At 44.4% G+C, this 24689-nt stretch overlaps 1 protein-coding gene across 3 annotated transcripts in view; it reads right to left on the minus strand.

The window, feature by feature from the left end:
• GRAMD1B (GRAM domain containing 1B) overlaps positions 1–24689 on the minus strand; it is a 103596-nt gene that overhangs the window by 58577 nt on the left and 20330 nt on the right. For 2 of the 3 annotated variants that reach the window (XM_064470929.1, XM_064470927.1), the window contains exon 1: positions 8606–8709. The exons of the other annotated variant lie outside the window; for it this stretch is intronic. In XM_064470929.1, coding sequence (XP_064326999.1) covers positions 8606–8628 — 23 coding nt within the window. In that variant the 5' untranslated portion in view covers positions 8629–8709. Of the gene's footprint in view, positions 1–8605; positions 8710–24689 lie in introns of those variants that run through there. 3 annotated transcript variants of the gene reach the window in all.

Here is a 24689-nt window from a genome sequence, read left to right on the forward strand (position 1 = left end):
TGCTAGCTAGACTATACTAGCATCAGTATAGTTTGCTCTATCCAAAGAACTGTTTTAAGCTATAACAATTTTTGCTCACCTAGGCTAAACTTCTAGTAGGCAAGTTTTCTAGCACACCTCCATTAATAATCATGGTAAAGTTACCAATGCTTTTAATCTCCTTGTTTCTCATCTGCAAACCAAGGCTAATCATAGAATGGTTTGAGTTGGAAGTTGGACCTTCAAAGATCATCTAGTCAAACCCCCCTGCCATGGGCAGGAACATCTTCCACTAGATCAGGTTGCTCAAAGCCCCATCCAGCCTGGCCTTGAACACTTCCAGGGATGGTGCACCCACAGCTTCTCTGGGCAACCTCTTCCAGTGTCTCACCACCCGCACTGTAATACATTTCTTCCTGTGTCTAATCTAAACTTACCATCTTTCAGTTTAGAACTGTTGCCCCTTGTCCTTTCTTCTATCTTTTGTTCATCTTGCATGTTTAGGATGTAAGCTCTTCAGAACAGCCTCTGGAGGTGTGCATGAAAATCTCCTAGCACAGCAGTGCCCTTCTTTTAAGAGCCTCTCTCACTGTAAAACAATGCAATCTTATAAACAGATCCATTTCCAAAATCGGTTGTGCTATTACCTGTCTTTGAAACAGAAACTCTGAAAAATCAATAGGGAACTTATTCTTTCTGTTGGAAACATAATATAAGAGGCATTTGAAGCAATGATGTAGTTTTACTGCCTTGAACCAGCTGCTGAATATTGCTCAGATTCTCTAAGCTCCAACCCCTAGACACATACCTTCTTTCATGGCCTAAACTAAGCAACAGTTTGCCTCCCAAACTTCATTCCTAAAATGTACATCAGGTTGAAGGCCACCACACAAGTACACCATTTCTTAACAGCTGACAGCTCTAAAAAAAATAAATTCCAGTTTAGAGGGCTGCACAGCCACAACCCAATCTCCTCATGAGCAGAGGGCACTGCTTTCGGACCTCTATGGCTGCTTTATTTCTATTCCTCCAAGGTCAGAAATACACCAAAATTACAGCTCTTTCTACCGGCTTTCTAAAACGCTTCTGTCTCCAGTGGCAACCTTTTAATTCACAGCACTTGATATGTCATCACTACACAAGTAAGGGATGAGACCTTGCAAACGATTTCTCTGGAATCCTCAGACCCTGCCATCTCTTCCTCCTGTCATTTAAACACAGGCTTGTTTGCTTAGTATTTCATTAAAGGAACGATTCTAGTTAGAGAGAGCTGTTCTTACACTAAAAATAAACAAGTCGCCCTTCCTCCTCCCCTCACAGCTAATTTGGTGCCTTAAATTAGATGCATATACAGACATTTTTTTCTGTTATCCAACCTTTGCTACTCCTGAATATATACCACCTTCTTCCTCCCCAGCTCTTCTTCATTCAACTAATTTTCTCCTCCATTTTCCTTCTTTCAGTTCCAAGGCCTGAAATTAGGTACAGTCAAGCCACATTCTTCCAAAGCTGGTATTCCAAGTGGTTTGAAAATTTTTCAAAATATACACACCAAATAGATATCTCCCCCTCCCACCAAATAAAACCCCAAATCCCTCCTTCACTGGTCCTTTGCCATATGCACAGAGCAGCTGCAACGCTGCCAAATGAGGATGGCAGCATTTTACATCTTGTGTTAGTTGTAAAAAGCAGAGCGTCTACCCCCAGGTCACTTGGCTGTGACCACAGAGAGCATTCTGTGCAGGGAAAATAGTTATGGAGAATAAACCACTGGAAAATGTAAAGTATAATCAACAGCACAGACCTAAAACTGGCCAAATGGAAAAATTTAGTAAAGGAGAAGCTCAGATAACATTCCACCATCTTGTATTCAGCATGTGGCTCTACAAGAGCATACAGGAGTTACAGAAGGAAGAGAAGAGCTACTGATTTATGTACAGCACTTGTTTTGGTCCCTTCATTTCCTAAACTTAGCTATTTTATACTTAGATACTAGTACTGCTACTGTATCTCAATTTATATAATTTACTTTCACCAGACTCAAAATACTGAAATGAACAGTTACCGTTTATATGAAGTATCAATTATAATAATGATGGTATTCTGCCATTAAGATGCACTTTCTAACCAGGACTGAAATCAGATGCATGCAAGGGAAGATCCAAGGATAAACACAGCAGCTGCTTAATCAACCAAAGGCATATCACTAACTAGTTTAGAATAGAGAGCAAAGAAGAGTCCTGCTCCCAAGGGGAATTTCAGTTGGCAAATGTGATTAAGCAAAAGGGATCTTGACCATGACACAGCAATTCTTGCATAACATGCCACAAAAGCTCGGATGAGAACATTTGGCTCTTTCAGACCTCGACCATACCCACTTGCTGAGCAGAATAGCCCTGATCTAGCAGAAATTTTACGTATGTGAGTGTTTCCTAACTATTAACAGAAGCGGGGTGAATCACGTGCTTACAAATTGCGGAACGCTTTTCTACATACCCCTTTTAGCACTTGTCACATGTGAATATCAAACTGCTTCAGTGAGAGGGAGCATACGGGGAGAAGGAAGGGAGGAACGGTACATCCCATTTTGCAGACACGGAAACTGGGGCAGAGGCAAGTTCATGATACAACCAGTCATTGACAGATCCAGGCATATAACTGGCTTCTTGTGACTTCCAGCTCCGATAGCCAGGACCTCGCTTCTCATCTGAAGGGACCAAGCAGTTAAATAGCACACTCAGTCTCAGCTCCACACTTAGGCTGAGAGAGAGGAAAAAAAAGCATCTGCTAAATGTTTTCTACAGCCTCTTCTTGACTGAATTTGCCTCTTTCCATGCTTTTTCCTCCTGCACACATGAGGAGAAGAATCTCTAGAAAAGCCTCACTGCAGCCTCAGTCATCTCAACTTAAGGCCCTGAGCAAGCAATGGCTGCAGGATTCCAGAACAGTTCCAAGCAGTTTGCCCTTCACTTGACATTTGTGAGGCTGCTGAAGGACTAGAGGGAGCGCGAGGCGATTTCACCATCTGATAAGCAGAAAAGGCAATTTTAGAGCAAAACAAATGATTAGGATTCAATTAGCCAAAATAATCTGCAGCCCAAGGAGAAACCTGAAGGAGATATTCTGAGTGTCGGGAGCAAGCTCTGCAAAGCACAGCATCTTCATGGCGTACGTCAAAAAACTCTTCTCTCTAGTTGCCCTCAGAGAGGTTTCAGTAAGCACATATATATATTTGGGAACAAAATGACGCATGTTTATCCAATTTTAAATCAAAAATTGATGTCAAAAGCATACCACATAACAAATAAACAAAAAAAACCTGAAAGGGGTACTTCTGCCAGTCTATCGTCACACAGAGCTACAGCAAACCAAATCTCAGATCAAGGGCTTCATAATGACTCAGGCAGTTTATCTTCAAATAGTCTCCTTCCTCCGTAATTTTGTATTCTTTACTCGTACCATATTACCACTGGAAGTATTAATTCAGTGTAGCAGTGTGCAGTCCAGGACAAAAATTGCTAACAAGCTGACCTCGGTTCTCTTTCTGGCTCAGTTAGTGACTACGAGTACAGTCTGGCCAAGTAAATTGCAGGCCAGATTTTCCCTTGACATTAGTGCACTTGGATTAGGCTTCTAACTGCTTACTATCACTCCCCGCTACTGAAAAGCCCAGATAAATTCGCACAAAACCTGCTGCTAACCACTTCAATGAAACCATTGACAAAATACATCTTCCAATACTGCTCAAAGTTGTTCTTCGGGTCGCTTTGCACGACATCGTAATGTTTCCTCCTGTTGAGAGAGAAAGGATAGAAACTGTACTTTATGGACAGAGGTTCAGTCAAATTGTTCAGAATATTCTGGATGCAGGGAGAGACGAGCGACCTATTAATACAGTTTCCTTTTCCTACCGCACCGACAGCAAACGGAAACGTTCTGAATCCTAAGATCCATTTGCAGAATTTATAAGGAGTGAAAGCCTCTTCTTTCCAAAAATGCTAGAGCCATATTTATATGTATATGGGTCACCTTTGATGGTTCTTAGTGCAGGATTAGCAGCACCTATTTCTTCCTTGTGAATAAAAAGCACAAAGAAGAAAGATGTAGATGCAGAAGACCTGACGAAGACAGAGGAAATAAGAACACTGAAACACAACATTTTAACCTGTAACGTGAGGGTCAAACAGCACAATTATGTAACCCCACTGGAACTGTTTTGCTAGCCTTCTCCAAAAAACTGAGGAAGAATTGATTTGAAAATTCATCTTTCATTTGCACGCAATAGAACAAAGTTAATTTTCATTGCACACAGTAGCTTTTTAAGTCTGCAGTATCGATATGAAATTGAAAGTTATTTAAATGACATCATCATTTCACTGTGCAATTAAAGAGGCAAGGATCCCAAACACCCACGTTTGTCACTCTTCTGTATCACAGCAAGTACAAATTCTGTATAACCGAGGGCAGAATGCGTTCCTTGTGCCTCTTTTTTGCTAACCTGTTATTTTAGACTTCAAAGAAGTCGCACGACTAGACTGTAAGGACAGAACTATGTAGGACTAGCGCGATAGCTGATGAACCTTGTCCCTCCCCTCTTACGTACTCATGGCTCCGAGACACTGACAGAACCAATTGAAAGGGCAGGTATCGTTAGCCTGGTCTAGACACAAAGAACTCCTGAAGTTGCAGCCTTACAGCGTACATAACTGAAAATGCCTAACGTTAACCTTCACTGCTTCCTGACATCAAACAACTGCTAATTTTAGCTTTGCTGTTCTGTAACCCTACCTAGTTCCAATCCCACCCCCACAACTATATAATAGATCCTTCCTTCAGATAAGTAGGGTGTTGGAACATTGAGAGGTTTTTTTCTCACCCACAGGCACTAGCAGAAAAATGAATTACAGATTTATTTTTAGATAGAGCCTTTGGCCCTTGTTTTCTCTGTAGGTTCCATATAGCGGGTTCTGTGGCTCAGGAATATTCCCATCAACAAATCAGCACAGGCGATGCAGAAGGAACCATAAAAGCAGGAAAATCAGATGAGCACGGTTTTGTTCAGTATCCCGTTTTGTCCCTGCAAGACTCTTCGGTCATTTGATTCTCACTTTTCATAAAAGATCCTAAATAGTATCTGTCCGTGCTGGATTATGAGCTCCCCAAAGCTCCTAACAAGGGAGAATGCTAATGGCAAGAAACACTGTCTGAGCTTTGAGGGGAGGGAAAGCCTGCCTGCCCTGCTGTTGTACTTTCTGGCTTTCTGAAATTTAAAGCTCAGGGCCTGGCCCATTATAGCCCCTAAGGATCTGTGAGATAATGGTGATGTAAGACCAGAAGCAAAAGTTCTCTCTCACAACACCATGTCACAACATAAAGACATATGCAACAGTGTTCAAATACTACACTGTGGCATAAAGATGACCTATTTAACCAGGATACGAGGCCCTGACAACACAAACTGTTGTCATATGATGACAACCTACGAGCGGACTGCAGTCTCGTTTCTGATACCTGGATGTTGTACCATAACAGCGTGATGCTGCACTGGTACATCAGGATCTCGTATCATGATACAATACAGTCACATTTTGATGTCATAAAGATACAATGGTTATACATCAGGATTCTGCTGTACCGCAGTGTACTGTGACCACCTAATGACTCCCTGGTATGCAGCTATGCTGTGATATGATACCAGATGGTGATGAGATCATTTTGGGCAGAATTAGGTGGCGTACTGCAAAAACGCATGACATCGTATTACAGATCAGCACATTGTCTTTTGCCAAAACAAGCTTACACTAAGACTCGGAGATGGCCAGAGGTTCCCTAATAAATTACACTATGTTATCTTGTGCAATCTAACAGCACGAAATGAACGGGTGGTCTAAAAACAGGCAAGAGCAAGTCCTCTTCCTAACGGTCAGAGAGGGCTGCTCCTGCTGACAGCATTCTGTCCCTGTACTACTGCCCTTCCTGGTACAGAAAGAAATCATGTGTCTTTCTGAGAACTGCTCCATAAGGAAATCTGCGTTAACCCCAGCAGTGCCATCTAGAACTGGAATCACCACTTCTACAGCAAGGACTGAAAGATCTGTTCGTATGCCACACATTTGACGTGGTTTTTTATTTTCGACAAATACTAATCCTGTAAAGCCATTTCACTGCAAATATTGAAGGCTGTACAACACACATTAAGGCACGCTAACCAAGGTTGACAAAGAATTTGCGGGGAACTCTGTATTCTACTTTTAGATCCATGCTCCTCTAGAGCCATGCCAGTCAGTCCAGTAGTGACATACACATGTGCTTAGGTAAAACAGGACTTGAAAAAATATCCTTAACTCACCCTTCTGCACCTGGGTATTACTACGTAATCAAATAAAAATGTCTGTAAACATCCTAGAGAAGGAACAGCGTAACTGCTGCGAAGATCCAAAACGCTGTACGTTTTTATTAAATAAGGCAGGCAATCAGAATCTTTTACTTGGTGCTCTTTGGCATTCAGAGGAAGATGAAGGGGGTGATGCTGACGGGGCAGCCCAAGCAGGGCTTGGTTAGTACACTTCAAGCATTTCCAGGAGAGCCAGGGAAACTGCTGAAGACCTTTACTGCACCCAGGACAGCACAGTGCCCCAGGACCCTGGCAGGAGCCCGAGACGGACAAAACTCAGAGGGAAGAGCGTCACCTACTGAAACACCGCCAGCATTTCATCCAGCACATGAGTAATCTTCTTATGCCTCCCATCCAGCTCCTGAACCTACCAGCCTGGCTTGCTCGGCTCTGAGGTCTGACAAAATTAACAGACTGGCTTCAACCTTAGCTGTTATAAATGCCGTGATAGAACCGAGTATGCAAAAGCGCTCCAGTTACGCGATTAACAGAAACGGCCAGTGTTGCTCACAGACAGGTACAGAAATGAATGCAGTGGGGTGCCATGTTATTGCAGATACACATGATCACAGCATGAACACATGCTTTGCTCCCTGGTAGTACACTAAGCTATTATGCAACTTGTCAGCCCAACTGCATAGCATGTAAAGCAGTAAATCAGTGCAAGAGCTAGGCTTTTATTTAAAAAAAAAAAAAAAAAAAAAAAGAAAACAATTGTTTAAGACTTTAAAATGCTAATGGCTATATACAGTTTATGTTACACATGGCCGTGTACACATTGGAAAATTTCAAAGGCTCTCAGTGTAATGAAATAAAAGACAAAATTACAGAAATAAGGAAAAGAGATGACCTATTGAGTCATCCCTGGCTCTAGTCTGTCCCCTGGGGCCCAGTACAAGATGCTTCCTAGTGCTGTGCTGTAGTGCTTTTATTTTTTTTTTACACAGGAAAAAAAAATAAAATAGCAGCAGTAAATAAAACAACACATGAAAAATAACTTCACTGTTTTCTCACACTTTACAGGCAAGGATCTCAAAGCACTAAATTCATACTGGTGCAAAGCAGCACACTTAAGAGGGAGGCTGTTGTTTTCTATGATTGCTTCCTTTTTTATTACAAAGAAAAAGGAATGAGAAAAAGAAACAGGCCTTCACGTTGCTCTTATCATCCACTTTACAATTTCAATTCAAATTAAAAAGTCACATTCCACTACTAACTATGGAACTGTTCCGTCTAATAAAGTTCTGGTTAAATCAATTTCTTTGCAATAATTCAATGACTATTTATTCCAACTAAGTACATTGAACATACCAGAGATTTAGAAGAGTTTTAATATACTCAAGATTTTATATAAATCTTTGTTGGCCAAGTTTATATTAAATATATTATATATATGCATAATTGCATCTATATATATTACCTAGATATATATTTACCCACCCATCTAAATTACAAACTTGACCGACAAAAATATCTACGCGCCAACTTTTTAGATACACACGCAGCTTTGTTGATCGACTTTCACCCACACAACGTTTTCTTTCACTGCCCACTTGTCCAAACCTGGAGAGTTTTCCCCCAAAACACCCAGGAACGATCAGAGGAGTAATGAGCACTTCAGTACCTTCCAGGAAGCCGTTAGTTCCCTCGACTCCCAACTCTCATAGATTATTATAGGAACGCGCCAATAAGGTGCATCCCAACAGCAGCTATTTAAAGGACAAGCGGAGCAGGAGCCATTCCACGCCCGCAGGATTCAAAACGTTTTCTCCAGGTCAAAAAACAAACCTGCACACGCTGATTTTCTCCGCACCCCCGTCGACGCCGCGTCCAGACGCTCAGGTGTGCGGGTGTTACGTGCACGCACACACAGATGCAAATTCATGCACAACCATAGCGAAAGCCGGGAAGAGGAAGAGAAGGGGTGGCGGCGGCGGCGGCGGGGAGGAAGATACAGCCCGACCAGAGGAAGGCTCACGGCATCGCGGTCCTGATGCGGAGATGCCCGGAGAGGAGCGGCCCGCGGCTGCAGCCATTGCCGGCGGCTCCCCCCGCCGCAGCCCGCCCGGACGGCTGCAGCGGCCCGGCTTTGCGGCGCAGCACCGGCCCGTTCGGCGGGGCGCATCCCCTCTCCCCCGCCGCCCCCCCGCTCCCAGCGCTGCGGCGGGGAAGGAGGAAGATTTCGGGAAAGGGGGGGTGACCGCATCGCCCCCCCCGCACCCCCCTGCTTACCAGGCGAGCTTGAACCCTTTCATTAGTACAGTCACGATAACCCGATGCCCGTGTCCTTGTCTGCCCACTGACAGCTCCAGAGGTCCCAGGACATATTGGAGGAGACCCGGCCGGCGAGCGTCCCCCGGGGAGCGCCGAGCCGCATGCACCGAGCCCCCCGCGGCGGGGCAGGGCCGCCTCCCGCCCCCGGCGCCCCCCCCGACCCCCGCCGAGAGGCAGCGGGCTCCCCGCACCAGCGGCGCCGCGGGCTGAGCCGCCCCGCTCGCTGCTGAGCATGTGCGGCGCCGGCAGGACAGCGCGCCGCGCAGCATGCCATGGCATCCCTGCCCCCCCCCCCGCGCCGCCCCCCGGCCGGGCCCCCCCGCCGCCGCAGCGCGGCTCCGGCAGCCCCCCGCCTCAAGGGGCCCGAACGTGGGCAACGCGCCTTCCTCCCCTCCCGTCCCATGCCTCCCGGCAGCCCTAGACTCTGCCTCTAGGTCTTTGGGGGAAGATTAAGTAATCTGCCGTAGAACGGGAGCAGGCTGAATTACGACTGCTACAGAAAGCGAAGGACGCGCTTAATTGCCACTGAAATGGTCAGACAAGTTCCTGCACCGGTAACCGAAGTAGGAGGTGAGTATCTTGTTCTCACGACCCTCGCTGCCAGCGTTTGCACAAATAGAAGAGTCAGGGCTGTAGCATTATTTATCATATTGGAGTCAAGACCTCTTTCCCTCACATCATGTAATAAAGATATTTCGCAGCACAGCACGCAGAGGGCAGGCACAAGGACAGAGCAAAAGGGAGAACTGCCAGTTATTGCATCCCCATTTCCTGCAATACACTACACCTTTCCTGGGAATTCTCCTATTTCTCTCACAGGATCTAAACTTGCTCCTACTGAAATATACTGCCACGTTCCCTAGGAAAATAAGCTCTAATTTAACTATTTCTTAGGAAAGGATCATTCTAAAGTACTTGAAAAAGCAAAGCCTGGGAGTGTCCAAAGGCAAAAACTCTCACTGCATACAGAGAGCTCTGAACATGTTTGGCCTTGGGACAGAAACAGTCTTGCTTGTGAACCCGACAGGAATTCAGCAATTTCAGTGGTGGTAGAGGAAAGACACCAGTCAGGTATGTGCAAATGAAGAGATTCTACTATCTTGAAGGGGATTTATTAATGTTTTGTCATTCTTTTGCACCCAAGGTCAAGGTCCACACAGACGTACACCCCCCCCATCCTCATGATGGGCAGTTGATGTCTCCACCTGGAATGATACAAAAATCTTGACCTCTAAAATTGCCACCTCCATTCTGTTCAGAAACTGTGCAAGTAACACTGAAATGTTGTTCTGGAGAGTTGAGTGGCAAAGGAAAAATGCCAGCTCAGTACTAACTCCCTCCAGACAGCTTCCCAAGCACTTGACATGTTGCACTCGCTGCTCTATTATTCAATACCATCATGCTTAGGTGCCTGCAGCAGAAGGAAACCACCAGTGTGAAACTGCCTCCTGTGTAGAACTGTCTTCTACTCTGTGAGGGAAAGTGATGGACAGTACCCTGCAGGAGAGCCCCATGCAAGGCAGAGAGATTTGAAACACCTGCTTTGAGAACAGTTTCCAACATGAACTTTGCAACATGCCTTTTTGTTTATTTGCAGACAAAAAGCATTCATTAGCCATAAAGTTTGGGCCCTGCATTTCCACATGACAAACAGTATGGGGAAAAACACATTCAAATCTCACCCCACATAATTCCAGATTCAGCCCTCATTAGGTCCAACCTATACTGGATGTCTGGCTTGAACTTAACTTTTCTCCATGAGATGCTTTGCATCCGTGGCCTGCAGGTTGTCAAGGAGGGAAGCAAATCACAACGCTGTAAAATGGGTCAGGAGACCTGCAAGCTTGCCAAATCTGGGACAGACTAATGCTGCAGAGTCACATGTTTCGAAATCAAAGCTCAGGCAAGAAAGGTATTGAGATAAGCAGTCATGTTTTTTTTTTTTTAATAACACAAAGGTTAGGAAATTATCAAAGTAGATCAACCCCTTATTAGAATAAAGTGTCTCTTTAAGCATCCGGCTGGTAGGCACGGCCACTTCTGCCACAATACAGCTGGGATCTGCTCTCTGAAATTCTTGCAGCAGGGGCCTTGGCGAAGGGACTCTGGGTCACCCACCATCTTCAGCGAATCCCAAGCAGGCAACCCCACCGTCACTGCTATTTACAGTCCCAGTTCCATATTCACTGGACTAGTCCATCTGCGTCAGCTAATGCTGCATGGGCAATCCCTTTCCTTTTTCTCTGCACATAACCACTCCAGGGGAAAAATATGAAAAATTAAATAAGGTAACAAAAGAGCATATGTAGATATCAAGAAAGATAGGCTGCGCACAGCCACCCTGTCCACCTCCGCAGTGCTAAAAATATTTAGAAGTCACATGCAAGTTAAATTCCTGATAAATTATCTACCTACTCCATCCCAAGCATCCATCCCACAAAACAGGAAAATGGGAAAACAGGAAAAAAAGCACAGTCGGAACTGTAGCTTGAGATCTCCAAACCCATTTCTGGCTCTGCTGCAGGCCTCTGTGTTGAAACTGGGTAAGCCTTCTAATCCATGCCTTTTCACTCACCTGTGGAACTACATATTGTAAGGAGACATTCATTATATGGTTGTAATAAGCATCAATGAAAGATTGTTTTGGATTATATAAATGTGACAAATGATCTTTGATGATCATGTTTGCATGCAAAAGAGCTTTCCCGAGGCATTGTTATTTCGGTAAAAATTATTTTTCCATACAAATAATAAAAAAGCAAAAATAGTAAAAATAAACATTGGTTTTCCTTTTAGTTTGTTTCCATGTTTGATGAAAACAAGCATAATAGTTGAAAACAGTGAAAGATTTGAGAGCAGGTGTCTTTTTGGCCAACATTAGCAATCACAATGTGTTGGAAACACCACGAGATTGTCTCCTTCATGTCTCACCTACCATGGCTTCCCCTCTCTTACCTAACCAGAGTCTCCAAATTCAACAGCAACTACTTGAAACATATGGAGGCGCCCTTCACTTCTGCTGAGAAAGGCACTAGTCTCCAAAGTATAAATGCTTAGAGCACCAGTATCAGCCAGTTAGGAGTGCCTACAACTTCTGTAACCCACCTCTCATCAGCCAGTCCTTCCTCCCTCCCTCACCCACATACCTCTCCATACAAGTTGCTGCAGCTGCGGCTCTCACAGCCCTCTGTTGACTGCCACTTCTGTGCCCATATCAAAACTGCATCTTTTGCTTCTTCCTAAACAACAGGCTTCTCTCCACACCTGCTCTTACTTCCTTCTCCTCTCATTTCCTTATTATATCCCTCTATCAGCTGTTTCATCACATTTTCGTTGACTGCCTTCACTTCCTTTCAGTGTTGTGTTCTGTTCTCAGCTCCCTTTCATATCTCAGTCATCAGATCACCTTTCCCCAGCACCCCAGCTTTTTTTCATAATTCCTTCCTGTATCCATCTCCTTTCTTTGTACGCGTTTGTATTTGACCTACTTAGAGCCATATGTATATTTTCGCTAACGACCACCCTTCATACAGGATGTTCTATGAGATGTTCATAATTTTCCCTACTAGCCATAAAATCTGTAAGTTAAAGTATTTGCTTATTGCAATAGAATTTTGATCGCTTGGGAAAGGGGTCTCCTTTTTTATTGTAAAATATTAGGTACATAGTTTGCTAAGCATAAACAATAAGTAACAGTAAGACAAGTTTACATGGTGTCTGCTGTCCTGCCTCATCCCCTATCCCTTCTCCCAGACAAAATTCTCAAACTTCAAAAAGGATTAAAACAAGATAATTTGGATCCTGGCCTACTGCCAGTAATATTTTCAGTACTCCTGGTCCAGAGCAAGAATACCGTGAATACAACCTCCCTTGTGGCTTCTGGTTGCTTCCACTGCCACTCAGGATGAGGAAGTCAAACATCAAACACTAAAAACAGCAACAAAATAAAAACCATGCAGAACTTTCTCAAACTGAAGAAAGAATTGGAGACTGAGTAGCAGAAAAAAGAAGTCAGGAAAAAAAAGGCCAGATGTTTTCCTGACCTGTAGCTATAAACTCTCAAGGCCACATGAATTAAAACAAAGTTAGGGCTGTAATACACAAAACCAGAGGTTTTTTTTTTCCTGACTTCCACCTTGGATGAAAGAAGTACTAAATGGTACTCTCCACATGGGACATTGCTTTACATGCCCTCTGCACAGCCAAGAACATCTATACAAAGTGACAAACAGTAATGAGTTAGGTCTTCGTGTTCCCTTCCAGTCTGGTCAGATGGCAAGAAACAGGCAGTTCATAAGCAGCATTTTGCCACTTCCTTTGTTTGCACCTGAACAAAAGCTGGAAGCACAGAGGCAACTACAGAAATTAAGAGTCATAAAACAGTATTTAATATTTAGCACTGTTTTATTCACATACCAGCTATTTTGCATTACCCTGTTGTCCTTTTCTCCTTACACATACTTCTCCAATCAAACCCAGCCCGGGCAAGTGCTGTCTAATAAAAGCCAAGGAAATAATCTCTAAGCAAAAACTCTGCACTACTGTAAACAGCCATCTTCTCTGGCTTCACTCATCATTCCCATTACAGCTCGTAAGAGGAACACATTTCCTTCAAGATGGAATAAGTAAATCAGGTGCTTAAATATCTCCACCACCACCCCCCTAAAATGTCCAAGGACTTTCCATGTACGCACTTGCAGTACAGAGAACAAGAACCTTTCAGTGTCAGTGGAATGAAAGGCAGCTCACTGATTTATGGTCCTCATTTCCGCTAGTTGATTACCTGGAAAGTGATTCATGCTTTCCCAGGAAGCATTCTAGCTTCACACTGGCCTGATTTTTTTCCCCCCCAACAGGTTAACTACTTCTCCCCTTGGCACTCAGCAAGGAACAGGCACAAAACTGTCAGGGTTCCTACTTTTAGCAAGGCATCATGTAAGCAAAGCTGCCAGGTGACACGGCACCTTGTCACGATCCCAAAGCAAGGTGCCGCAGAGCATACGAGGGAGAAATGGTTTTCTGGTTCCACCAAGAGTTCTGAAAAGCCTCAGGATAAGGATGAATGATTGATTACCCTAGGATTAAAACCATTGGCTACGAAACAATAAAAGCTGCACCCCTCTATTTTCAATGCACTAAGTATGGGACCATTCTTTGGCATGTCAGGAAATGCCAGTTCTTGAGATACCCTGAAAGGTGCCCCAGCAGAAAAGGAAGCAACAGCGCAACACAATGGAGAGCAGCTGTGGAAGTAACATCCTGACATTACACCCCATGGACACTTTTGGCATCATCTCAAGCTGAGACAATAAATCTGTTAAGCCTTCTCAGAATTTCTTTGCCAGCCTAGGCTAACCTCAGCAGAATTTAAGCAAAATTAACAGCATCCCCTTGGAGGCTCCAAATCACCTGTAACAGGAGTAACTGACCCAACCCCCGAAAAGAAAATAGGCCGTGGAGAACATTTGGCTTCAACAAAGAACAGGGGACTAAACATCAGCACTTGCCATGGTGTTAGCCCAAATCAACCTGTATATATTCCAATAATATTTACATCATAACTAGTTTCCAAGATGTATCTGTTTTAGAAGATTCAAACTAGACTCAATTTTTCACTCAAGATATTTTCCTGAAAAGATAATTAGGTTTTCAGTACATTCACACCAAGATAGTGCTTTAACACCATAGCTCATGTTTTTCTTTAATTAAAAACAGGAACCTATGAAAACAGGTACAGACAAAAAGAATTTTCACGTGACTTCGATGGTTTTGTCTTTGAAAAGTGTCTGGTTTTCAGCACAGAAAAGCTGGAGTCCCCCAAACTGCCACAACAGCTATAATGGAAGTGGAGAGTGTCATTTACAATTGGCTCCAATGCCACTGGCCCTTCAGCATTCTCGGGGTAATTTTTTTCAAGCACTACAGCTGTAAGTGGGTTTGCAGCAACAGGCAGTTGAAGCTTGAGCAAACACAATAGCGAGGATGATTTCACCTTTATAAAGCAACATTTATCCAGAAGTACTTCACACGATTGACAGGCACTAAAACCTCAAAATCTGCGCAGACACGCAACACAGTCCCTGGGCAAAACAGGGCCACTGTTCATCAGTGTCACCCAGGCTTCTGGTAAGTGGGATTGAAAAGTATAGAGTATTCAGTAGAAACAAATGTGAAAAGGGAAAACTCAAACTCAACTTGAATTTTAGCTGAGACATAAGAATAAGCCCTACAATCTCTTAACAGCACCAACAGGTTTTTTTTTTAACCATGGGCTTCTATCCCCAGTAGGACAGCTGTCCTCCTGCAACACAGCATGCCATATCACCATGCTACAGCACCCAGTCCAGCGCAAGCTCAAAAGCAAGAGTTTTATTACTAATGCCATTTCCCACCTTCCAAGCTACAGCTTTTTTCAGCCATGCTTCATTTCAGACCCTGCCAAGATAACAGCGCAAGATACATTTTGCAGACACATTCCCCGCGCATTAACCTCGTTCTGATGCCAAGGGAAGTCACACTGGTGGCAGGCTCATGCCAGAAAACAAACCTTTTGCTAGGAAGACAACATCAGCGGTCCCTGCCATGAGATACAACTATTCAATGGTGAGACAGTCTTGTGCTTCCCAGGTGTCTCTGAACCCTGCTGAAGCCATGCATGATGTACATCTCCCACTTCTACCTCACAATCCCATCATCTCGATCCATCCAGCTCCATGCCTGCAGATTTCCAGCCTGCCAGCCCACAGGAAAGCAGAACCTACAACCTGGTAAAAACAAGCAGCACAGGCAACAGAGAAGCCTCACAGAAAAGGGCGGATGCATCTAAAAGCTCGAATTACTTTCTCACTCAGCACGCCCTCGAGATCCTTTCCAAAAAAAAACCCGAAATAAGGCTGCCAAAAGGCATTTCTACTCACACAACAGTCCCGGGAGTGGGAAACCTGCCCCTAAAGCACCCTCTAGCGTCCCTTTCTCATACAGCAGCAAAGCAGGCTTCTGCCAGCATCCCAGCTGCCTCCTCGGCTTCACGGACAAACTGCCACGGACATTAACACAGGCTGCCCTGTTTCTCTCCCACCCACCCCTGGCCTTCGCCTAGAGCATCAATATTTCAAGATTTTTGCAAATCTTACATGAAAAGCAACATATAGAGACTGCAGCCACGATGTTACTTCCTCCCCAAACCTGAATCCCATCATCAATCCCAGCACAAGTACCAACTCCCAGCATTAGGGAAAAGGGTCAGGAGAAAGTAAAAAGGGCAAGAGACAAATAAGAAGTTGCCAAGCGAAACCACTTACGCACAGTGAGGCCGGCAGCATTTCCATCCTACCTTTGCTGTCGCCATATCAGACGTCTCCATGTTTTCTGCTTGGCCTATCAGTAAACAAGAGCATTGAGGGAGAAGGGAGGGGAGAGAAAGGGAAAGTCAAAAGAGGATGAAGAAGAGAGGACAAACAACTTGAGAGGAGGATGAGAACACGAAGAAAGTCACTTAAGAGCTAGTCCCAAGTTTTGCCTCCTGCCCCCAGAGATGGACAGAAAAAGCATCTCAAGCACATGTTCCCAATTTAGATACTTGACTGGACTCCGGCACAAGACTTGAGTCATTGCCATCCCCCCTGCTCCTCCCTCCTGCCAGCACCCAAAAGTCTAGTAGGATGCTAAGAAACAGAGAGGACCCTCTTTCCCAGCTTCCTTTTGAAGTCTGAGCTTCTGCAGGGAGCAGGCAAGCAACCCGTCTTCTGGGCATGCTGCTCTTTCTCCCTCTCGCTCTATGGGAAGGGAGAGTGACACAACCAACCCCCCAAAAGGGTACTTTAGGAATCAGGAGAAAGCAAGAAAGCAAGTGAGTTTTGGGCAGTGCACAGGTAAAGGAGGAGGGATCAGACATGAGGAGGGGGAAGTGGGGAAGGAAGAGGCAGCTTCTGAAAGAAAAGAGAGAAAGCGGTCAGCCAGACAAGTAGAGAAGCAATGGTGCAAAACAAGCATTCCAGAGACAGACCATTCAAAGAGAGGGATTTATATGTGCAGAGAAAAATGCAAGGTGGAGGCTAGTCATCTGCACCCTACTGAGAACACTCACCTCAGAGTAACACTCAGAAATGATTGGGCCTACACTAGGAACTCTTTGGTGCACACTCTCAGCTCAGACTGAAAATACCAAATCATCATCTAAGGCAAAATTTATCCCAGCATCAAGAGGCATCCGTAGCTGCCGCGGCCCTGCCTGGCTGCGGCCGGCCCTGATTGGCGGCGCAGAGTGACTTCATGCCGCCCCATTCATCACCCAGCGTCTCCCTCCCCAGTCCTGCAGGCTCCTCCTGGCCTACTTTACTACATACAGCAAATCAGTCTGGAGCCTATTAGCTAGCCAGCCTAGGAACCGTTGTATGTAACTCCTCAGAGCACTCTGGCACTGGCAAACCAGACAGACATGAGCAATCCTGGCTGGGAAGGGAGGTAGAAAAAACGCTGCAGAGCTCAGTCAAATTAAGAGCCTCTGAGGGCTCGAAACATCATTGCTTGAAAGTGCTTATTCATACAACAGTGCAGCACGCTGTGCTCAGGCACACAGCAGGCACCGCAGCAGAGTGCACAAAGACCAGGCGCACTAGCAAATAATTTACAACACGCTAAACAGTTTACACACGTTGAAGGGCAGCTGTGCAATCCCTGCAAAACCATACCGCTACTATTCCCTTGTGCACAGGCATACGCACACCCTGCCCATAGATCAGACCCACTGGGTTTTATTACCTTAAAAGTATTTCGCAGTCCTGTCATTAGTATGTGCTGGGATATATGTTAACAGATGTCACTACCATGCAGATGTGCAATGTAAACAGTAAAGAGGGCTCAGCAGTCTGGAGACAGACAATACTTTGCCCTCAGACCACCTCTAAAAAGGGCCATCAGTATACAATGTACACAGAGACCCCCCTCCCCAAGTCCTGTCTCAGCATATAGGAACTGTATATCTCCATTATGTTTCTCTGTTGTGATGCATTCATACAGTCCCCTGCTTATAGAAATCAAGGCTGCCACGTTTCACCTTTTTACTCAGCATATTCAAACACAGCACCCTCACGCTTATCAGAGACATAAAGCCCATCTTATGAACTCATGTAGATCACAAGCCATGGGATGCCATTGTATAATTTTGACTCTCCATCCCAAGCATTGCTGTGGATATAATGGGGCTTCAACATACCCAGTCTGATGCCACCTAGCAAAAAATATCACCACACCACCCAAATTAGTTACACTTGTGAGGATAAGGATTGTCATCCTTGCTGCACACTAGATGGATTTCCAAACACCTCCTGTACTAAACACTGATGACAGTAGTGCAAAAAGTAACCCTAACACATCCAGTGCAGAGATAAGTACACACACAGAGCAAACACACACACTGTGAACCACCTACTCCCCAATCCCTCTTTTATGGAGCCGCTGAAGTCCCTTAATAGCAGTCTACTCACTTGGGTGCATTTTGCTACAAGTATTCACAGCAGCATTGCGGGGAGAGGGGGGAAACCAAAACACCACACCACCACAGCAGCCTCATGAAGGACCTTCAGCAAATCCTAAGCTAGAGAACCAGTAAAGCCTGACTTTGCAGTTCAGAAAAAAATTGAATTTCCATGTTGCAGTCCCTTTACAGCAGAGGCTATCTGTAGTTCCAGCAGGGTGCAATTGCTTGTGAACTTAACAGCAAACAGGAAACATGTCCTGAGGAAGTCTACTTTCTAGAAGGGAACAGCCCACTATGACACACTTGAGGTCTGGGTAAAAATTTGAAGCTCTATAAATAGGTACAGCAATAGTCATGTTAGCTCAGGGTTTGAGCTTTTAATTGCCTCAAGAAAAGACACCTTACAAATTAGAAGACACTGCTTGTTATAAGCACTACCTGCAAGTGTCACTGCCCTTTCAAATAGTCACAGTCACAACTCACTGCCATTAGGGCATCCTCTGTATAGATACATCATTGTGGCTTTACTACTGCCCATCATTACAGTTCTAGCTTCACAGTGACTAGAGCAGACTCACCTCAAAAGATTCATGGCAACTGAAAAGATTTACTTATTCAAGGAAATTCAGTGGAAACAAGGGGCTTAGAAGGCTCAAATAAGTTCACTAAAAAAGGTGCGTGACCTGCAGGCACAGAATGCACCACACTAATGCTTCAGCTGCAGTTTGTTTCTCCCATACGGCAAGAAAAGAAAGTCTACAGGAGCTGGGGGAGCTGTAAAACACCCCGTTGCCTCTATGAAATATGCATGCAAAACAAAACCTGTTAGTAACAAAACTAGCGAGAGGGAAGATGAAGAACATCAGGAAACATTATGGGGAGAAAGAACTGCTGCAAGAACGCCAAAATGTAAGGAAGAGACAGTTTAACTGTTATGCACCTTAGTGTACAGGTGTACAGATCCCCAGGAAAATGTGCCAGATGGATAACCTCTTGAATCCTTCCCGAAGTCAGTGTTCTGCAGTTCTACATCCTCTGCTGTCAGAGAAAATCCTATGCAATCACCGCATCTGCAAGCTAGGGCACACCTCCATTTCCCCGGGTGTGTGTGTGGGGGGGTAACCACTCAGAAGGGACTCTGTCTTTGCTGCAGCAGCTGGGAAGTCACGTGAGACTTGATTTCCAGAAATAAAATATGCATTTCACACTCTTGGCATCATGGGAGCTGTAGTCAGACTGTATACAGAACAGAAAGTGCCTATAAGCCATTTCTTTCTAAGCTATGTGAATGCACTGTTTGTCACGGCATGCAAGTTCGAACTTACAATCTTGGAAGGGAGAGCAAGGTAGAACAGCATCACAGCAGAAGAGCAGTAGCTTCAGCTATCGTGGAAGAAGAGAATAGAGAGAAGCTCCCCTCCATCATAAAGGTGAAGAAAGGTAATTCCCTGTAGAGATTTTGGAGGATGAAGAATACTGTTGTGTCAGGAGAAAGAGGGTCAGCATCAGGAGGATGTAGAAACTGGGATGATTCAGACTGCTACTGCTTCTTTCTTGAGCAATATTATAACAAGAGAGGGCTGCTGCTTTCAGAGTCTGTTGGCTCTTTTTCCTCTCATTGTCTTGCATGTTTGAACTCTTAACCTTCCATTTGCTGGATATGGTGCAATAACCTCTCCCACCCCTGAAAAGACTCATTCACAATGGAAAGGGGCAGGCTAACAACAGAAAACCTCATGACTCACTGCATGCTTCAGAAATTCCTCCTTGATTTGAATTCATCAGGAAATTAAACGCCATCTTCTAATTTTTACCTTCCTTTGCAAGTAGCTCGCAGCCACCAGCGAAAAAGCAGTAAGACTTCATTGGGCAGAAATATTATGGCCTGATCATCTCCCTTTTCATTTAGTTCAAGATATTCTGAAATAACTCATGGCATTAAGTAAGTCAAATCACATCATAGCACAATACCTTAACAGAGCACGATTTTCACTCAGGATAATGCTGAGCATCTGGTCTCTCAAATCAGAGTAGTTAAGTGCCTAATAGCCAAGTCACTTTGGATCCTTTTTAACTTAAGTCTTTCAGCACATTGAGCTAAATCTTTACAGACTCCAACCACCTTCAGTCATTGAGCTGGCACTGCCTGAGGGATAATTCGTAGAGACACAAAGGTAGTACACCAGAGAAAAAGTCATCTGGACTCATGGGGTGACTAATGCAGCATCATATCCTGGGTAAAAAACCTAACCTTGTATGTTTCAGATAAATGGGTGAAAACATTGTAGCAAGAACACACACCACAATATTTTGGCTTTAAATTAAAAACCCTAGAGGAATGACTGCAAATTCACGAGAGTAAGAGAAAGGTCCCGGATCCTTTGTTTCTGAAACATGAAACAGAAGTAGCTAAAGCAGGGGCTCAAGACCCAGGTCTTAAACACAAGCAGACAGAGGGGCGTTTGAGACCAGCAGTGAAAGCTCCCACAGCCCAAGTCACCCAATCTCTCTTGCATGTTCAAGGGGCCTTCCAGTAGCAGTGGCATCAGCAGCAGGGTAGAACAAAGGATGGCAGGCTGCAAATACAGACGAAGCCTATTGTCCCACAGCATCACATACCACAGATCTAAACATCATTGGGGAACCCAGAATAAAGATTCCTAGTTTCTAAGGGGACTGATGCATAGCAGGTGCTTCACAAAACAATCTCCTCCTCAAGCTCACATGAAGTCTGAGCACTTACATGTCTAAGCCTGAAGCAAAGATTCTTTTCCAGAGTAGGTAAATAATGAAATCTTAGTGCTGGAAACTTTGTTACACCCATATCCCTCAAGCAGGCCCACATCACATATGGCCTGCCATTAAAACAAGAGGAAGGAGTTAGGGAGTGAGCACAGCACAACCAAAGATTTGGGACAGGGTCCTTAAGAGGGATGGGAAAACAAGCAGCAGAGAAGGCTTAAGGAGAAATGTTAGGTCAAACTTGCAGAAGAACAGGAAAAAAGCAGAGGGTCTCAAGGACAGACCTTGGCTTAGTACCATTACAATGCCTGACCTTGTTACGATGCATGGTGCGGCGGGGAGATGCATGCTGCCATCTTATCACCAAAATGCACAACAAATACTCTGCAAAGGCCAAGAAACAAATGGATGGGACGAAAAACAAGGAAAGAGGAGAAGGCAAAGAAGAAATGCAGAGGTCAGTAAGCACTCACAGAGTTATAGTCATCTGCAGAAATGGGGAAGTCTGTCCAAGTGCCAATGTGCTCCCCAGCAATCTGATGAAGAGTAACTTCAGCAGCAAGGGAGCAAAACACTCTTGAATTGGAAGAGGATAGAATCCCAGCTTGTTTGCACACGCACAGTAGTTTTGGGGAAGAAAGCGACACAGAGCGATGACCTCAGAATCCACCATGGAAAGATGTAACGCCACCACTGAGACAGTTCTAGGATGGCTTTTATTGATATTGTAGTCACTGCAGTGTGGCCCCAGAGGGAAGGAGCAGTGACTGGGCTGATGAGAAGGCAGAGCTATGGAGGGATCTCCAAAGAGCTTGATCTGCGCAGGAGGCAGTGGTCTCCCTTCTCTGCTCTCAGATTTCTTCCATCACAGGCAATTCAATTTTAAAGGCACAGTTGCCTTTAAGTCTCTGCCAGATATGCTGCTGCTGCAGGATAAGATGCAGAAACCCAAGAGAATTAAGACTTCTCTATTTAAAAAAAAAAAAAAGAAGTTGAGGTTAGTTGCCAGAATGAAATTGTCAAGGCTAGAATTAACTAAATACCATTTCTCAAACTAGACTGTCCATTACAAGGTGGAAGCTAACACAGCTTTTCCCCAAGTCTCCTGAAACGGGGAGAAAAACTGGTTTGAGCATCAACATCACTACCAGTTTTCCTCATGGTGAAAAGCATGGGTGTTTAGCTCATAAGGAAGCCAGAATATGCCTTGCAGAGGTAGTGCCCATAAAAGGATGCTCGAAGCCCAGCTGATCCTTTACAAGGAACTTTTCCTGCTCTTTTCCTTTTCTGCCAGGACACTCTGATCCGCTGGGAAATGGACCAGCCCAGTCTGGGCTATGAGGTCACCACAGGGGACCCTGTAACATTTTTCTGCTTGATGATTAAGGTTCCCCCACCTTCTCCCACCAAACCAGCACCCATTAATACTTCTTCCCAGGGACACAGATGGGCTCCTCTGTGTCCAATGCTCTGCTAAACAGAGTTAGAACCTCAGGGTGGAGAGGAAATATGTAAGAAGAGGCAGGTAAAACAAAGTTACCGGGATCTCTTTGTAAGGTACATAACATTTAACTACCTCTTAAATTAAGTAGCTATTCTTTGTGCACTGCATTTCCGGAAAGCACCTTATTTCCTGTGGTCATAGAACGCAGCAAGAATACATACTTACCATCACCACATAATTCCCCTCCTCCCCACCCTGTATTGTTTCTGTTTCTTTTTATATTACAACTCATTTTGAATGCTTGGTATTTCCCTGTTTAGATAGCCAACTACAAAGTGTAAAGATGCATGTATTTTCCAAGGTAACCATTGCAAATACTTGCATACACCAAAGATATATAGCAGTAAAAGCATGGAAGAGGCCATGATAAAGTGTTTATGCACTGACTGTAAAGTTAGAAAAAAGCCGATTTTTCAGGAACTCACATTGAGAGCAATCTGTGCAGCAGATAGCAGCTATCTTGTACGAGGAGGTGGATGTTTCAGCAAGCAAATCCAAAATAACCTGAATTCCCAGTTCTAAGGGGCATCCTTAGGTTTTGGGGAAATTTTTCTATCCCTCCAAGAAAGTAAGAAGAAATACCCTGCACTGAGCATATGGGTTTCAGAAACAGCTGATGACTACACTGTAAAAGAGGGCCTGTAAAGGTGCCTCTAAGGGCAGAAGCACATGCATTCAAGCTGGAAAAAAGCTATCCCCAGATTCCATTCCAACATTCATATAACCTGCCAGTGTCAGAGGAAGCCAAGGCAGCAGCTACATGGGTCAACAGCACTTTCTCTCCTCCAGCTGCAGCCTGAAGCTTTGGCAGAATGATCAGCCTCCCCCCATGCATTCAGCGTCCTTAGGCAATCAGCTAGAAAGCCAGGGCTGTGAACAGCCATGCCAGCTCTGATTTAGGCATATACTATGATCCCAGATTCCCAAAAAACTGAGGTGGAAGAACTGAAAATTTGTTAAAAAACCCTTCAGTTTCTGCCCTTCAACATATGTCAGTCCTGTCTGCCAATTTATTGGCTCAACAAGTGAGTTTTAATTTGCTTCTCTCTCCAACACTTCTCCCCACCTAGTCACTTGAGCATTTATCTTCTATGGCCAATACATGTCAAACAAGTCACTAAAAATTAGATTTTGCTCCATCTCATCACCAGGATTGTTAAGCAAAGCTTGAAAGCTTTAAGTGCTTATTAGACTTGAGGCAGATTAAAGCTGTAGCAACTCATGTGGCTACTACCTTGAGACACCCTTCTCACTCCACTGCCTGGAATTAAACCCCTGTACTAACAATGGCAAGAGACGCTCTGTACTCCTTACAGACACCACAATTAGCAGCTCGGTGTGCTGTCTTGAATAGTCAACAGTAGCACAAGCTGAGACACTGCATGGTCCCCTCTTCAGCTGGGATCTGTTTGGCTTCACATTTTAGTCTTTTATTATTAAGTAAATATACAAGCCTCATTTCCACCTCCCAGGCAGTATTCTGAAGAGGGAAATGCCTCTTTCAAACGGGGGCTTTTTGACTCCAAAGGCCACAGAGGAGCTGAAGGACAAGTTTCCATTACCTGTATTTTCCTGTACTGTCTTTATCAACTGACTGTTGGCTTAGATTTACAGTTTGAGTCCTGGGGCCACTAAGATCATCTTTTGTTTCCACTTAATAGCACACCAAGCCCCAGACTATGACCAGAGATCCTAGGCATTGCTGTATACAAATAATATTAACAAAAGATTTCAAGTTACACACGACAAACTAGATTTACAGCTATTCTATTGGGGGGGTGGTGGGGAGGAAGAGACCTGGTTAAAGACTGAAGTAACACAGGGCTCCAGAACGACATTTTGAGATGTACTTTTTCTGCTGTTTCCCCAGTTGTCTCCCCAAACAGCCCCTTCCCTTAACAAGGAAAAGGGATTAGAAAAAGGGAACTGAAGAGCTGTACACCATCCCATCGTGTTTTATTTTAACACAACCTTTGTTTTACTGCACCATATTAATCAGTCACACCACGTAAGATGGAAGCAAATAACATACTTTCAGAGCTTTTCTTTGCAGCGGGAGTGCCAGGCACATTCACAACATGACTCATAGGTACATCTTGGTTTCTGATGACATCTCAGTTAAAATGTTCCCAGCATGAAGAAAGGTGGGTTTCTCTGACAGGGAGACAAAGAGGTATTGCCTACACAGTGCTCTTTTTGAGGAAACCCTGCACTGATTTCTAGCATCAGTTCATTTCTACAAGTGTTATCAAGAAGAGGGGAGATCACCAGTACAGTTAAAATTCCCAGACCCTTCAAGTTTGTGCACAAGCAATAAA

Source organism: Phalacrocorax carbo, chromosome 21, assembly GCF_963921805.1.
Source record: "Phalacrocorax carbo chromosome 21, bPhaCar2.1, whole genome shotgun sequence".
NCBI lineage: Eukaryota > Metazoa > Chordata > Aves > Suliformes > Phalacrocoracidae > Phalacrocorax > Phalacrocorax carbo.